General features: G+C 44.5%; 1 protein-coding gene across 5 annotated transcripts; it reads left to right on the top strand.

Moving 5' to 3' along the window:
* The first annotated feature begins 556 nt into the window (after positions 1–556).
* On the top strand, positions 557–9,965 carry thumpd1 (THUMP domain containing 1). Of its 5 annotated transcripts, none has more exons than XM_042315655.1 (8): positions 570–756; positions 908–1,132; positions 1,448–1,619; positions 3,383–3,468; positions 3,561–3,723; positions 7,885–8,132; positions 8,175–8,689; positions 8,945–9,965. In XM_042315655.1, the coding sequence occupies exons 2-7, from the start codon at positions 929–931 to the stop codon at positions 8,352–8,354; spliced, it is 1,053 nt and encodes a 350-aa protein (XP_042171589.1). In that variant the 5' UTR covers positions 570–756; positions 908–928; the 3' UTR covers positions 8,355–8,689; positions 8,945–9,965. The 5 variants fall into 5 exon arrangements, with proteins under 5 accessions (XP_042171586.1, XP_042171589.1, XP_042171588.1 ...); XM_042315654.1 differs by having other exon boundaries at positions 571–756; positions 7,885–8,090; positions 8,133–8,689; XM_042315653.1 differs by having other exon boundaries at positions 571–756; positions 7,885–8,258; positions 8,301–8,689.
* The last annotated feature ends 4,096 nt before the right edge of the window (positions 9,966–14,061 follow it).

Here is a 14,061-nt window from a genome sequence, read left to right as displayed (position 1 = left end):
GGGTGTCAGATGTTGATGTGTGCAGAGGGTCCCTGGTTCGCGCCCAGGTATGGGCGAGGGGACGGACTAAAGTTATACTGTTACACTTACATGTACATATTCTTATTCACCCATTTAGATTTGTGTGTATTAGGTAGTTGTTGGGGAATTGTTAGATTACTTGTTAGATATTACTGTACTGTCAGAACTAGAAGAACAAGCATTTCGCTATTCTTGCATGAATATATGATGCAGCCAGTCAGGATGCTCTCGATGGTGCAGCTGTAAAGCCTTTTGAGGATCTGAGGACCCGTGCCAAATCTTTTCAGTCTCCCGAGGGGGAATAGGTTGTGTCGTGCCCTCTCCACGACTGTCTTGGTGTGCTTGGACCATCATCCCTAAGTTTATACATCCACAGTGCGATCAACGGATTTAACAATTTTGTTGTCAAATAGTCTAATGTTGAATTTTTCTAACAACATTCCAACCTTGTTTGACATTTATAGTCCAATTGTGTCATGATTTCAATATTTTTATTAGTTTGCGTGTTTTGGGGACTTTTATTTTGAAGGCGATACGCCGATTCCCCTTTTGCTGCTCACAACACTCGCGTCTTTGAATGAAGGAAGGAGCCCACGAGTACCTTCAGGCTCAACTCGAGAAGAGTACGATAAACGTTGACTAGTAGCTCTGTAATTAAGCAAATTAAACGATACCTTGTTAGCATTTAATCCAACGTGTACGATCCAAGGATTGAGATTTAGTACAGTAGCTAACGTAAGCAATCCCGGCTCGTGTCGTTTGTTGTGCTTGCATGCTAGCTAGCTAGCCAATTCTGCTATACTTGCTAGTGCCAAACAATAAACCAGATAGTTAATGTTATCCAGGTAAATGTGTTTTTTCTAACAGTTCACAAACTATTATCCAGGACTCCTGTATATGATCAAATATGTCCGAAGCACAAGACTTGAGAAAGCGCAGTAAGAAACGCTATGGCGGCGGACACCGGAGTAAGAAGTACAAGGGTTCCCGGGAGCTCGAGGTGGGCATGCAAGGTGTCCTCATCACCTGCAATATGAACGAGAGGAAATGCACCGCGGAAGCCTTCAACCTGCTGAACGAATACGCCGACCAACTCTACGGACCTGAGAACGTAAGCAGTACATTTAGCGAGGCCATGTGCGAATACGTGACGAGGTGTTTCCCTTAATTCCTTCCTTGAACTCGTCACTGGTGGAACGGATAACTGTCCAATCATGTCATTCAAATCAGGCATCAACTGAACGTAAATAGGAGTAATTTCTATAGTAACTGCGCCAAGCCAAACTTTCATTGTGAATTGTTATTGTTATTAGTTATTATTTGTACTGTACATCTTTATTGGTTAGTAATCTTTGTTAATAGTTATAAATCTTAAGTCTTTTTTGTTTGTTTAAACTAACTTCTCTAAACTCTTCTGACAACCCAGTTTAAGGAACCCGAGGAGAGCAGTAGTGAGGAAGAGGAGGATGAAGATGTGGAGGCGGCTCTGAAGAAGGAGGTGAAGCAGCTCAAAGCGTCGTCGGGGAAACTGCAGCGGCGCTTCCAGGCCATGGACAGCGGGGCCAACAATGTCATCTTCATCAAGACCAAGAACCTCGGTGAGGAAGAGTTTGACAGACAGCATCCCAGCTCCTTAGACAGAGATGAAGCAAGTCTCAAAAGACTCCCAGTGTATATTGTTTTTAATTGAACCTTTATTTAACATGGCAAGTCAGTTAAGAACAAATTCTTATTTACAATGACGGCCTACAACCGGCCAAACCAGGACGATACTGGGCCAATCGCGGCCAGTTGTGATACAGCCTGGATTCGAACCAGGGTGTCTGTAGTGACCCCTCTAGCACTGAGATGCTGTGCCTTAGACCGCTGTGCCACTCGGGAGCCCACTACTTTGGACCAGGGCCCTGAGTGGAGAGTGAGACGACTCATTTATAGCAGACACTTTTATCATAGTTCTTTAGCTCATTTCAATAATCCTTAATTTTATCCTAGCCTGGGAACCAGTCTGTTTCGTGCCGTCATGCCACTACTTGGCATGACAAGGAGCTGACATGATAGCAGAAACAGATCTGGGACCAGGCTAGGTTTTATCCTTAGTTCAATAAAGAACTGCCTACATTGACAGTTACACCGATTCAGAAGTTCTCAAAATAGTCTGTTTTGTTCATAACTAACTAGTATTTTTATTCTCCTCTCGCTCTGTCTCTCTCTCTCTCTGTATTTCTGTCTCTCTCTCTCTCTGTCTTTCTGTCTTTCTCTGTCTCTGTTTCTCTCTCTGTCTCTGTCTCTCTCTCTCTCCCCTCTCTGTCTCTCTGTCTCTCTCTGTCTCTCTCTCTCTCTGTCTCCCTCTGTCTCTCTCTCTCCCCTCTCTGTCTCTCTCTCCCCTCTCTGTCTCTCTCTCTCCCCTCTCTGTCTCTCTCTCCTCCTGTCTCTCTGTCTCTCTCTCTCCCCCTCTCTGTCTCTCTCTCTCCCCTCTCTGTCTCTCTCCCCCTCTCTGTCTCTCTCCCCCCTCTCTGTCTCTCTCCCCCCCTCTCTGTCTCTCTCTCTCCCCTCTCTGTCTCTCTCTCCCCCTCTCTGTCTCTCTCCCTCTCTCTCTCTGTCTCTCTCCCCCCTCTCTGTCTCTCTCTCCCCCTCTCTGTCTCTCTCTCTCCCCTCTCTGTCTCTCTCTCTCCCCTCTCTGTCTCTCTCTCTCCCCTCTCTGTCTCTCTCTCTCCCCCTCTCTGTCTCTCTCTCTCCCCTCTCTGTCTCTCTCTCTCCCTCCCTCTGTCTCTCTCTCTCCCCTCTCTGTCTCTCTCTCCCCCTCTGTCTCTCTCTCTCTCTCTGTCTCTCCTCCCTCTCTGTCTCTCTCTCTCCCCCCTCTGTCTCACATCCTCTCCCCATCACCAAGAAGAACAAGTCTCTGTCTCCTCAGAATGCTACCCTGAGCTTTAATGTCATGTCTTTTGGGAATGTCTCTCTCTGATGGTTCTCCGTGTGTTCTAGGTGAGTGGAACGTGCAAGGCGTTCCAGGAGGACATGGATCTGTGTTCTTAGAGCCGTGGTCTCTCCAGATCGCCTCTCTGACATCATCAAGGCCCTGGCAGGTGGGCTACATGGACTCTCTCCCACATCTCTGTCTCCCTCTCTCCCCTCTCTGTCTCTCTCTCCCCTCTCTGTCTCTCTAGAATCAGAGAATATAAGTACCAGCACCATCTCATGCACCGAATACAACTGGTACACATTGAAATGCATCAACCTTTCTCAACAAGAGTTTAACATTAAAATTAAAATGGTAACTAACACGAGGAATACAATAACATGGTAACCCCTCAATCTCTCTCTCTCCCCCCTCTCTGTCTCTCTCCCCCCTCTCTCTCTCCAGACCCTGAGAAGCTGGTGCATCACATCCTGTCGGACCTCCACATCACCAAGAAGAACAAGTCTCGAGTCATCCTCAGAATGCTACCGGTGAGCACATTTAATGTCATGTCTTTTTGGGAATGTGTGTTTTTTTGAGGGGGGGGTTCCTTGTGGTTCTGATGGTTCTCCGTGTGTTCTAGGTGAGTGGAACGTGCAAGGCGTTCCAGGAGGACATGGATAAGTACCTGAGTGTGTTCTTAGAGCCGTGGTTTAAAGCCCCCAACCAGGGCAGCTACCAGATCGCCTTCAAGGCCCGGAACAGCTCCCACAACAAGAGGGATGACATCATCAAGGCCCTGGCAGGTGGGCTACATGGACACAGTACAGGGAAACACATCTCGAGATGCAGTGTGTTCAGAGAATAACCAGCACCATATAGAATAAGCCCAAATCAGATCACATTTTATTGATCACATGCACCGAATACAACTGGTACACATTGAAATGCTTTACGAACCTTTCTCAACGGTGAAGAGTTTAACATTAAAATTAAAATGGTAACTAACACGAGGAATACAATAACATGGTAACTAATACAATAACATGGTAACTAACACGAGGAATACAATAACATGGTAACTAACACGAGGAATACAATAACATGGTAACTAACACGAGGAATACAATAACATGGTAACTAACACGAGGAATACAATAACATGGTAACTAACACAATAACATGGTAACTAACACGAGGAATACAATAACATGGTAACTAACACAAGGAATAATAACATGGTAATAACAATAACATGGTAACTAACACTGAGGAATACAATAACATGGTAACTAATACAATAACATGGTAACTAACACAATAACATAGTTACTAACACAATAACATGGTAACTAACACAATAACATGGTAACTAACACGAGGAATACAATAACATGGTAACTAACACAATAACATGGTAACTAACACGAGGAATACAATAACATGGTAACTAATACAATAACATGGTAACTAACACGAGGAATACAATAACATGGTAACTAACACAATAACACAATAACATGGTAACTAACACGAGGAATACAATAACATGGTAACTAACACTGAGGAATACAATAACATGGTAACTAACACGAGGAATACAATAACATGGTAACTAACACAAGGAATACAATAACATGGTAACTAACACAAGGAATACAATAACATGGTAACTAACACTGAGGAATACAATAACATGGTAACTAACACAATAACATGGTAACTAACACGAGGAATACAATAACATGGTAACTAATACAATAACATGGTAACTAACACAAATACAATAACATGGTAACTAACACAATAACATGGTAACTAACACAATAACATGGTAACTAACACAAATACAATAACATGGTAACTAACACAATAACATGGTAACTAACACGAGGAATACAATAACATGGTAACTAACACGAGGAATACAATAACATGGTAACTAACACGAGGAATACAATAACATGGTAACTAACACAATAACATGGTAACTAACACGAGGAATACAATAACATGGTAACTAATACAATAACATGGTAACTAACACAATAACATGGTAACTAACACAATAAATAACATGGTAACTAACACAATAACATGGTAACTAACACAATAACATGGTAACTAACACGAGGAATACAATAACATGGTAACTAATACAATAACATGGTAACTAACACGAGGAATACAATAACATGGTAACTAACACGAGGAATACAATAACATGGTAACTAATACAATAACATGGTAACTAATACAATAACATGGTAACTAACACGAGGAATACAATAACATGGTAACTAATACAATAACATGGTAACTAACACGAGGAATACAATAACATGGTAACTAATACAATAACATGGTAACTAACCAGGAAATACAATAACATGGTAACTAACACGAGGAATACAATAACATGGTAACTAACACAATAAAATACACAATAATTAAGCTATACACAGAGAGTATCGGCACCAGATCAATGTGCAGAGGTACAAGGTATTAGAGGTAGATATGTACATGAAGGCAGGGTAAAGTGACTAGGCATCAGGATAGATAATAATAAGGTATTAGAGGTAGATATGTACATGAAGGCAGGGTAAAGTGACTCGTCATCAGGATAGATCACAATAAGGTATTAGAGGTAGATATGTACATGAAGGCAGGGTAAAGTGACTAGGCATCAGGATAGATAATAATAAGGTATTAGAGGTAGATATGTACATGAAGGCAGGGTAAAGTGACTCGTCATCAGGATAGATAATAATAAGGTATTAGAGGTAGATATGTACATGAAGGCAGGGTAAAGTGACTCGTCATCAGGATAGATAACAATAAGGTATTAGAGGTAGATATGTACATGAAGGCAGGGTAAAGTGACTCGTCATCAGGATAGATAACAATAAGGTATTAGAGGTAGATATGTACATGAAGGCAGGGTAAAGTGACTAGGCATCAGGATAGATAACAATAAGGTATTTGAGGTAGATATGTACATGAAGGCAGGGTAAAGTGACTCGTCATCAGGATAGATAATAAGAGTAAAATGAAGAACAGAGTAGCAGTAGAAAATGATGAGTGTAAAGGTCTGTGTTTGTGGGTATAAAGTCTAGTGATTGTGCGATCAGTGTAATAGTTCGGACACCATTTTTTGACTTTATCAGTCTGGCTATTTATCAGTCTGGCTATTTATCAGTCTGGATATTTAGCAGTCTGGCTATTTTTAGCAGTCTGGCTATTTTTAGCAGTCTGGCTATTTATATCAGTCTGGCTATTTATATCAGTCTGGCTATTTATAGCAGTCTTCTGGCTTGGGGATAGAACCTGTCTCGGAGCCTGTTGTTCCAGGAGCCGATGTTCCGGGTACCGTTTGTCAGACGGAGTGAACAGTGACAGTCTATGGCCTGGCTGGCTGATATAGAGGGTAGCAGAGTGAACAGGGACAGTCTATGGCCTGGGTGGCTGATATAGAGGGTAGCAGAGTGAACAGTGACAGTCTATGGCCTGGGTGGCTGATATAGAGGGTAGCAGAGTGAACAGGGACAGTCTATGGCCTGGGTGGCTGATAGAGACGGTAGCAGAGTGAACAGGGACAGTCTATGGCCTGGGTGGCTGATAGAGAGGGTAGCAGAGTGAACAGGGACAGTCTATGGCTTCTGCATCGCTTGGCAACTCTCGGCTGGGTTTCCCTTTGTAATCCGTTACCGTCTGCAAAGCCCTGCCACATACGACGAGCATCGGAGCCGCTGCCTCTAACCACCAGGCTACCCTGCCTCTAACCACTAGGCTACCCTGCCTCTAACCACCAGGCTACCCTGCCTCTAACCACCAGGCTACCCTGCCTCTAACCACCAGGCTACCCTGCCTCTAACCACCAGGCTACCCTGCCTCTAACCACCAGGCTACCCTGCCTCTAACCACCAGGCTACCCTGCCTCTATATCCTCCTATATTGTCCTTCTGCATGTTTGATGTCCTAGCTTTCTTGTATGTGTCCATGTCCCGTCCCTTGTAAGTGGTAACTCTAGCTTTTAGCCCAGCGTGGATACTGCCTGTAAACCATGGTGTTAAGGTTTGGATACGTTCTTATAGGTACTGTGGGCGCGTTCATCGTCTATGCACTTATTGAGGAAGATCGTGACTGTTGTGGTTGAATCCCTGGAACATATCCCAGTCTGTACTAGTAAAACGGTCTTGTAGCCTCCTGTCTGCTTGGTCCAACCACTTCCTTATTGAGGACCTCCCTCTTTTACCTTTGATCTATTGTGATGCCGTATAATCACAGAGATCCTATCAAATAGAATACATTAAATGAAGTTCTATTATGTCATTCTAAAACGGTCTTTTAGAATACATTAAATGAAGTTCTATTATAGAATTCTAAAACGGTCTTCTAGAATACATTAAATGAAGTTCTATTATAGAATTCTAAAACGGTCTTCTAGAATACATTAAATGAAGTTCTATTATAGAATTCTAAAACGGTCTTCTAGAATACATTAAATGAAGTTCTATTATAGAATTCTAAAACGGTCTTCTAGAATACATTAAATGAAGTTCTATTATAGAATTCTAAAACGGTCTTCTAGAATACATTAAATGAAGTTCTATTATAGAATTCTAAAACGGTCTTCTAGAATACTGAAGACAGATTTAATCTTCCTCAAAGTCAAACCTCTTTGCTTGGTCCGACCACTTCCATCCTAGATGTTTCTGTGTGTCTCATTGGACCATTTTCCCCAGACACAGATTAAGCCTGGGCCTGGTCTGAGAAGCATGCTGGGTAGAGATTACATCCAGGAAACTGTCTCTACATGTTCCTAGTGTATCCATATCTCACACACCTGTCCTCCGTCCATGGGACAACCCCTGTGTGTGTGTGTGTGTGTGTGTGTGTGTGTACTGTGCTCGCTCCTATAAACTCTGTACCTGGCCATGCTCATTATGTTTATCTCCCCCCTGCAGGCCTGGTGGGGAAGATGAATCCTAAAAACAAGGTTGACCTGACCACCCCTGAGCTCACCATCATCGTCGAGGTCATCAAGAGTGTGTGCTGTGTCAGCGTCGTCAGGGACTACACTCTATACAGGAAGTACAACCTGCAGGAGGTTGCCAAGGAGGAGGGGCCTAAAGATGGGAAACAGGAAGAGGTCACCACAAACCAGGAAGAGATCAAGTCGAACCAGGAAGAGAAGGATGGGAAACAGGAAGAGATCAAGTCCAACCAGGAAGAGAAGGATGGGAAACAGGAAGAGATCAAGTCCAACCAGGAAGAGAAGGATGGGAAACAGGAAGAGATCAAGTCCAACCAGGAAGAGAAGGATGGGAAACAGGAAGAGATCAAGTTGAACCAGGAAGAGAAGGATGGAAAGCAGGAAGAGGGAAAGGATGCCCCGAAAACAGACAGGGAAAGAAAGGGGGAGGAAGAGAAGTAGATCCCTGTACCAGGAGGGAGAGAAGAAGAGGGAGGGGAATGAGGGAGGAAGTGAAATAGATCCCTGTACCAGGAAGGGAGAGAAGGAGGAGGGGAATGAGGGAGGAAGTGAAATGGGACTGATAAACAACTCAAAGGCATCTCACAGTGCAGGTGATGCAGTCAATGTGTTTTTAGGTAGCTTTACTGTAGAACAGGTCCTATTCCTATTGTCCATTCCAAATGGAACCCTAATCCCTATATAGTGCACTATTTTTGACCTGAGGCCTATGGGTCCCTTGTCAAAATGAGTGCACTATGTAGGGAACAGGGTACCATAGGACCTGGTCTAATGTAGTGCACTATGTAGGGAACAGGGTACCATAGGACCTGGTCTAATGTAGTGCACTATGTAGGGAACAGGGTACCATAGGACCTGGTCTAATGTAGTGACAGTCTTGGTCTAACCATACCATAGGACCTGGTCTAATGTAGTGACAGTCCATTGGTATGCCTGGTCTGAAAGCTGACAGTCCATTGGTCTCCTCCCATCACCGAGCTCTCACTGAAAGCTGACAGTCCATTGGTCTCTCACCGAGCTCTCACTGAAAGCTGACAGTCCATTGGTCCCCTCACCATCACCGAGCTCTCACTGAAAGCTGACAGTCCATTGGTCTCCTCTCCATCACCGAGCTCTCACTGAAAGCTGACAGTCCATTGGTCCCCTCTCCATCACCGAGCTCTCACTGAAAGCTGACAGTCCATTGGTCCCCTCACCATCACCGAGCTCTCACTGAAAGCTGACAGTCCATTGGTCCCCTCACCATCACCGAGCTCTCACTGAAAGCTGACAGTCCATTGGTCTCCTCTCCATCACCGAGCTCTCACTGAAAGCTGACAGTCCATTGGTCTCCTCTCCATCACAGAGCTCTCACTGAAAGCTGATGGGTACATTTTTTTACATTTCATTACATTTTTTAAATAGATACATTTTTTAACATAAAGGTGTCATATTTTTAGTTTTTATTTAAATTCCCTCGTTTTTCAGAAATCCTGGTCCTAGGGTTCTGAGTTCCCTGCTTATTCAGGAAATCCTGCATCTGGGATTTCTGTAAAACCAGGGAATTCATTGAAAGTTCACAGAATTTTTCAACCCTGGTCACCTGACCATCTTTCCTCTGTAAATTAATGTTAGAAGACTAGTCGTCTAAGTTGACCCAGTTCTTACAGGGCTGGTTTCCCGGACCCAGATGAAACACACTCATGGACCCAGATGAAACACACTCATGGACTAAAACACTCTGTCATTGAGAATCTCCATTGAAAGAGCTTCTTAGTCCAGGGGCTGTTATGTATCATGTGTCTCAGAGGAGGAGTGCTGATCTAGGATCAGGTTCCCCCTGTCCATATAATTATATTTGTTATAATCTTAAAGACAAAACTGGTCCTAGATCAGCTCTGAGACCATTGATGCGGCCCCAGGAATGTAGGCCTGATCTGAGTGCAGGACTCTCGTATACTGTCCGATAATGGAGGTATACTGTAATATACCTTTTTTGTTTTGTAGAACAGAGTAACCCCCAAAAAAAACTGATCCTTGAAATAAAGTGATTTTTTTTTGTGTGTGTTTTTATATTCTCATTCTCCCTCCACTTTCTTTTCAAAGTAACTCACTAGCTCGGTTTCCGTCTAACTGACGGGAGATTTTCAATGCGAATATTGTAAAATCTGCATAAAAACAATATGCAAATTTTCCCACGAGAGAGAGAGATGTGTTTCCATCAAACTGACTTGTAGCAGATAAAAGGCTGTGAGTGATGACATGGTGCATATAAAATACATTGTTTTCAGGGTTAAATTCCCACGTAACGACAATCAGTTCCCGTTGCATTTTCAGCTCTTGATAGTTGTCTCACAAAACATGTTGCGTTGTATAGCGAGCGATGAGATTATGTACTAAAGAGAGGAATCATTTTTATTTGTCAAAGGGCAATCCAGCATCAATCATCGTGTCACCGGAATAAGATCCTCAAAATGTATTGAAAATGAGCATCAAGATCACCGTGCTCTTTCACCACCCTGAGAAGTTCATGATTTCTACGTATTTCATCTGTAGCCTAATAAACTGCTTGCTTTCCCGACGAGTCGTAGGGGAGGACCACACACCACGTAACTCAACGGTTACTTCCACTATGATGATTATTATATCAATATCTGTGCATAAAATCCCACCTTGTCCAGCGTATTTTGTTTTTGTCGACATTTGGAAAGTTTACCGAAAACAAATGGTTGTTTCCGTCAGGCCTGTCATGACATTTTTACTTAACTCAAGATTTTTTTTAAAATCCAAAGTTGGGTGTAAACCTGGTTACAAATACCTATTACAATTACATTTAGCCATTACTGCAGTGTAACACCAGGTGGCGCTGTATTGCACTGTAAACCCAGCCAGTAGCACAGAGGTGACCAAATCCTCTTCATATAGAGAGCTACCGACAGAGCAGGCTTTTGCTCCAGACCTATTTTTATTTATTTACCCCATTTTCTTTGGTAGTTACTGTCTTGTCCCATCGATTGGCACTCCCGAACGACGACGGTCGAGAGCCGTGCGTCCTCCGAAACAACCCGGCCAAGCCGCACTGTTTCTTGACACGCTGCCCGCTGAACCCGGAAGCCAGCCGCACCAATGACTCGGAGGAAACGCCGTAACCTGGCAACCGTGTCAGCGTGCACTGCGCCCGGCCCGCCACAGGAGTCGCTAGAGCGCGATTGGACAAGAACATCCCTGCCGGACAAAACCCCTCCCATAACCCGGACGACTCTGGGCCAGTTGTGCGCCGCCCCGTGGGTCTCCCGGTCGCGGCCGGCTGCTCAAGACCCGAACCAGGATCTTTAGTGGCACAGCTAGAGATCACTGTACCACTCGGGAGGCCCTGCTCCAGACCTATTTTTACACAACACACCTGGTTCAGCTAATCAAGGTTCTGAGTATCAGCTGATTAGTGAAATCAGGTGTCACAGTAAGGCTGGAATAAAACCTTGCTATTGGTGTATAGCTCTGGCCACTCCCACTCCTGGGTCCAGTTCATTAGGGGCACACCGTAGCAAAACATTTTGCAATGGGGAGAAGGAGTATTATTGAGCTAGTGCAGGTAGTCCCTCCCTGTTTTTGTACCTGTTTATTTACCGGAGTAACTATTCACTGCACAACAACTAAAGATGGCCAAGTTCAGTCCATCAGCCATCGGTCTCTTCATATCTCTCCTTAATGAGCAGGTCAGGATCATTGAAGCATTGGCCCATAGTCTGGACACTCACCATCTCAGGGGTGTTAGAATGCTTCCCTAATGGCCTCCTATTCACTATATAGTACACTACTATAGACCAGAGCCCTATCCCCTATATAGTGCACTACTTAGACCAGAGCCCTATCCCCTATACAGTGCACTACTATAGACCAGAGCCCTATCCCTATATAGTGCACTACTGTAGACCAGAGCCCTATCCCCTATATAGTGCACTACTGTAGACCAGAGCCCTATCCCTATATAGTGCACTACTGTAGACCAGAGCCCTATCCCCTATATAGTGCACTACTGTAGACCAGAGCCCTATTCCCTATATAGTGCACTACTGTAGACCAGAGCCCTATTCCCTATATACAACACTACTATAGACCAGAGCCCTATTCCCTATATAGTGCACTACTATAGACCAGAGCCCTATTCTCTATATAGTGCACTACTTTAGACCAGAGCCCTATTCCCTACATAGTGCACTACTATAGACCAGAGCCCTATTCCCTACATAGTGCACTACTATAGACCAGAGCCCTATTCCCTATATAGAACACTACTATAGACCAGAGACCTATTCCCTATATAGTGCACTACTATAGACCAGAGACCTATTCCCTATATAGAGCACTACTGTAGACCAGAGCCCTATTCCCTATATAGTGCACTACTTTAGACCAGAGCCCTATTCCCTATATAGAACACTACTATAGACCAGAGACCTATTCCCTATATAGATCACTACTTTAGACCAGAGCCCTATTCCCTATATAGTGCACTACTTTAGACCAGGGCCCTATTCCCTATATAGTGCACTACTTTAGACCAGGGCCCTATTCCCTATATAGTGCACTACTATAGACCAGAGCCCTATTCCCTATATAGTGCACTACTATAGACCAGAGCCCTATTCCCTATATAGTGCACTACTATAGACCAGAGCCCTATTCCCTATATAGTGCACTACTTTAGACCAGAGTCCTATTCCCTATATAGTGCACTACTTTAGACCAGAGCCCTATTCCCTATATAGTGCACTACTTTAGACCAGAGCCCTATTCCCTATATAGTGCACTACTTTAGACCAGAGCCCTATTCCCTATATAGTGCACTACTTTAGACCAGAGCCCTATTCCCTATATAGTGCACTACTTTAGACCAGAGCCCTATTCCCTATATAGAATCAAATCAAATCAAATTTATTTATATAGCCCTTCGTACATCAGCTGATATCTCAAAGTGCTGTACAGAAACCCAGCCTAAAACCCCAAACAGCAAGCAATGCAGGTGTAGAAGCACGGTGGCTAGGAAAAACTCCCTAGAAAGGCCAAAACCTAGGAAGAAACCTAGAGAGGAACCAGGCTATGTGGGGTGGCCAGTCCTCTTCTGGCTGTGCCGGGTGGAGATTATAACAGAACATGGCCAAGATGTTCAAATGTTCATAAATGACCAGCATGGTCGAATAATAATAAGGCAGAACAGTTGAAACTGGAGCAGCAGCACAGTCAGGTGGAAGTTGAAACTGGAGCAGCAGCATGGCCAGGTGGACTGGGGACAGCAAGGAGTCATCATGTCAGGTAGTCCTGGAGCTCAGGTCCTAGGGCTCAGGTCCTCCGAGAGAAAGAAAGAGAGAAGGAGAGAATTAGAGAACGCACACTTAGATTCACACAGGACACCGAATAGGACAGGAGAAGTACTCCAGATATAACAAACTGACCCCAGCCCCCCGACACATAAACTACTGCAGCATAATTACTGGAGGCTGAGACAGGAGGGGTCAGGAGACACTGTGGCCCCATCCGAGGTCACCCGGGACAGGGCCAAACAGGAAGGATATAACCCCACCCACTTTGCCAAAGCACAGCCCCCACACCACTAGAGGGATATCTTCAACCACCAACTTACCATCCTGAGACAAGGCTGAGTATAGCCCACAAAGATCTCCGCCACGGCACAACCCAAGGGGGGCGCCAACCCAGACAGGATGACCACAACAGTGAATCAACCCACTCAGGTGACGCACCCCCTCCAGGGACGGCATGAGAGAGCCCCAGTAAGCCAGTGACCCAGCCCCTGTAATAGGGTTAGAGGCAGAGAATCCCAGTGGAAAGAGGGGAACCGGCCAGGCAGAGACAGCAAGGGCGGTTCGTTGCTCCAGAGCCTTTCCGTTCACCTTCCCACTCCTGGGCCAGACTACACTCAATCATATGACCCACTGAAGAGATGAGTCTTCAGTAAAGACTTAAAGGTTGAGACCGAGTTTGCGTCTCTGACATGGGTAGGCAGACCGTTCCATAAAAATGGAGCTCTATAGGAGAAAGCCCTGCCTCCAGCTGTTTGCTTAGAAATTCTAGGGACAATTAGGAGGCCTGCGTCTTGTGACCGTAGCGTACGTGTAGGTATGTACGGCAGGACCAAATCAGAGAGATAGGT

This window comes from Oncorhynchus tshawytscha, unplaced genomic scaffold (assembly GCF_018296145.1).
Source record: "Oncorhynchus tshawytscha isolate Ot180627B unplaced genomic scaffold, Otsh_v2.0 Un_scaffold_3215_pilon_pilon, whole genome shotgun sequence".
In the NCBI taxonomy this organism is placed as follows: Eukaryota; Metazoa; Chordata; class Actinopteri; order Salmoniformes; family Salmonidae; genus Oncorhynchus; species Oncorhynchus tshawytscha.
Note: the sequence above shows the minus strand (reverse complement) of the source record. Positions and strands in the feature narration are given on the sequence as shown.

Coding starts and splice junctions, on each gene's coding strand:
- thumpd1 (XM_042315652.1), top strand. CDS start 929: ATGTCCGAAGCACAAGACTTGAGAAAGCGCAGTAAGAAACGCTATGGC. Junction 3,469..3,560: donor TCATCCTCAGAATGCTACCG/GTGAGCACATTT, acceptor CGTGTGTTCTAG/GTGAGTGGAACGTGCAAGGC. Junction 3,724..7,884: donor CATCATCAAGGCCCTGGCAG/GTGGGCTACATG, acceptor TCCCCCCTGCAG/GCCTGGTGGGGAAGATGAAT.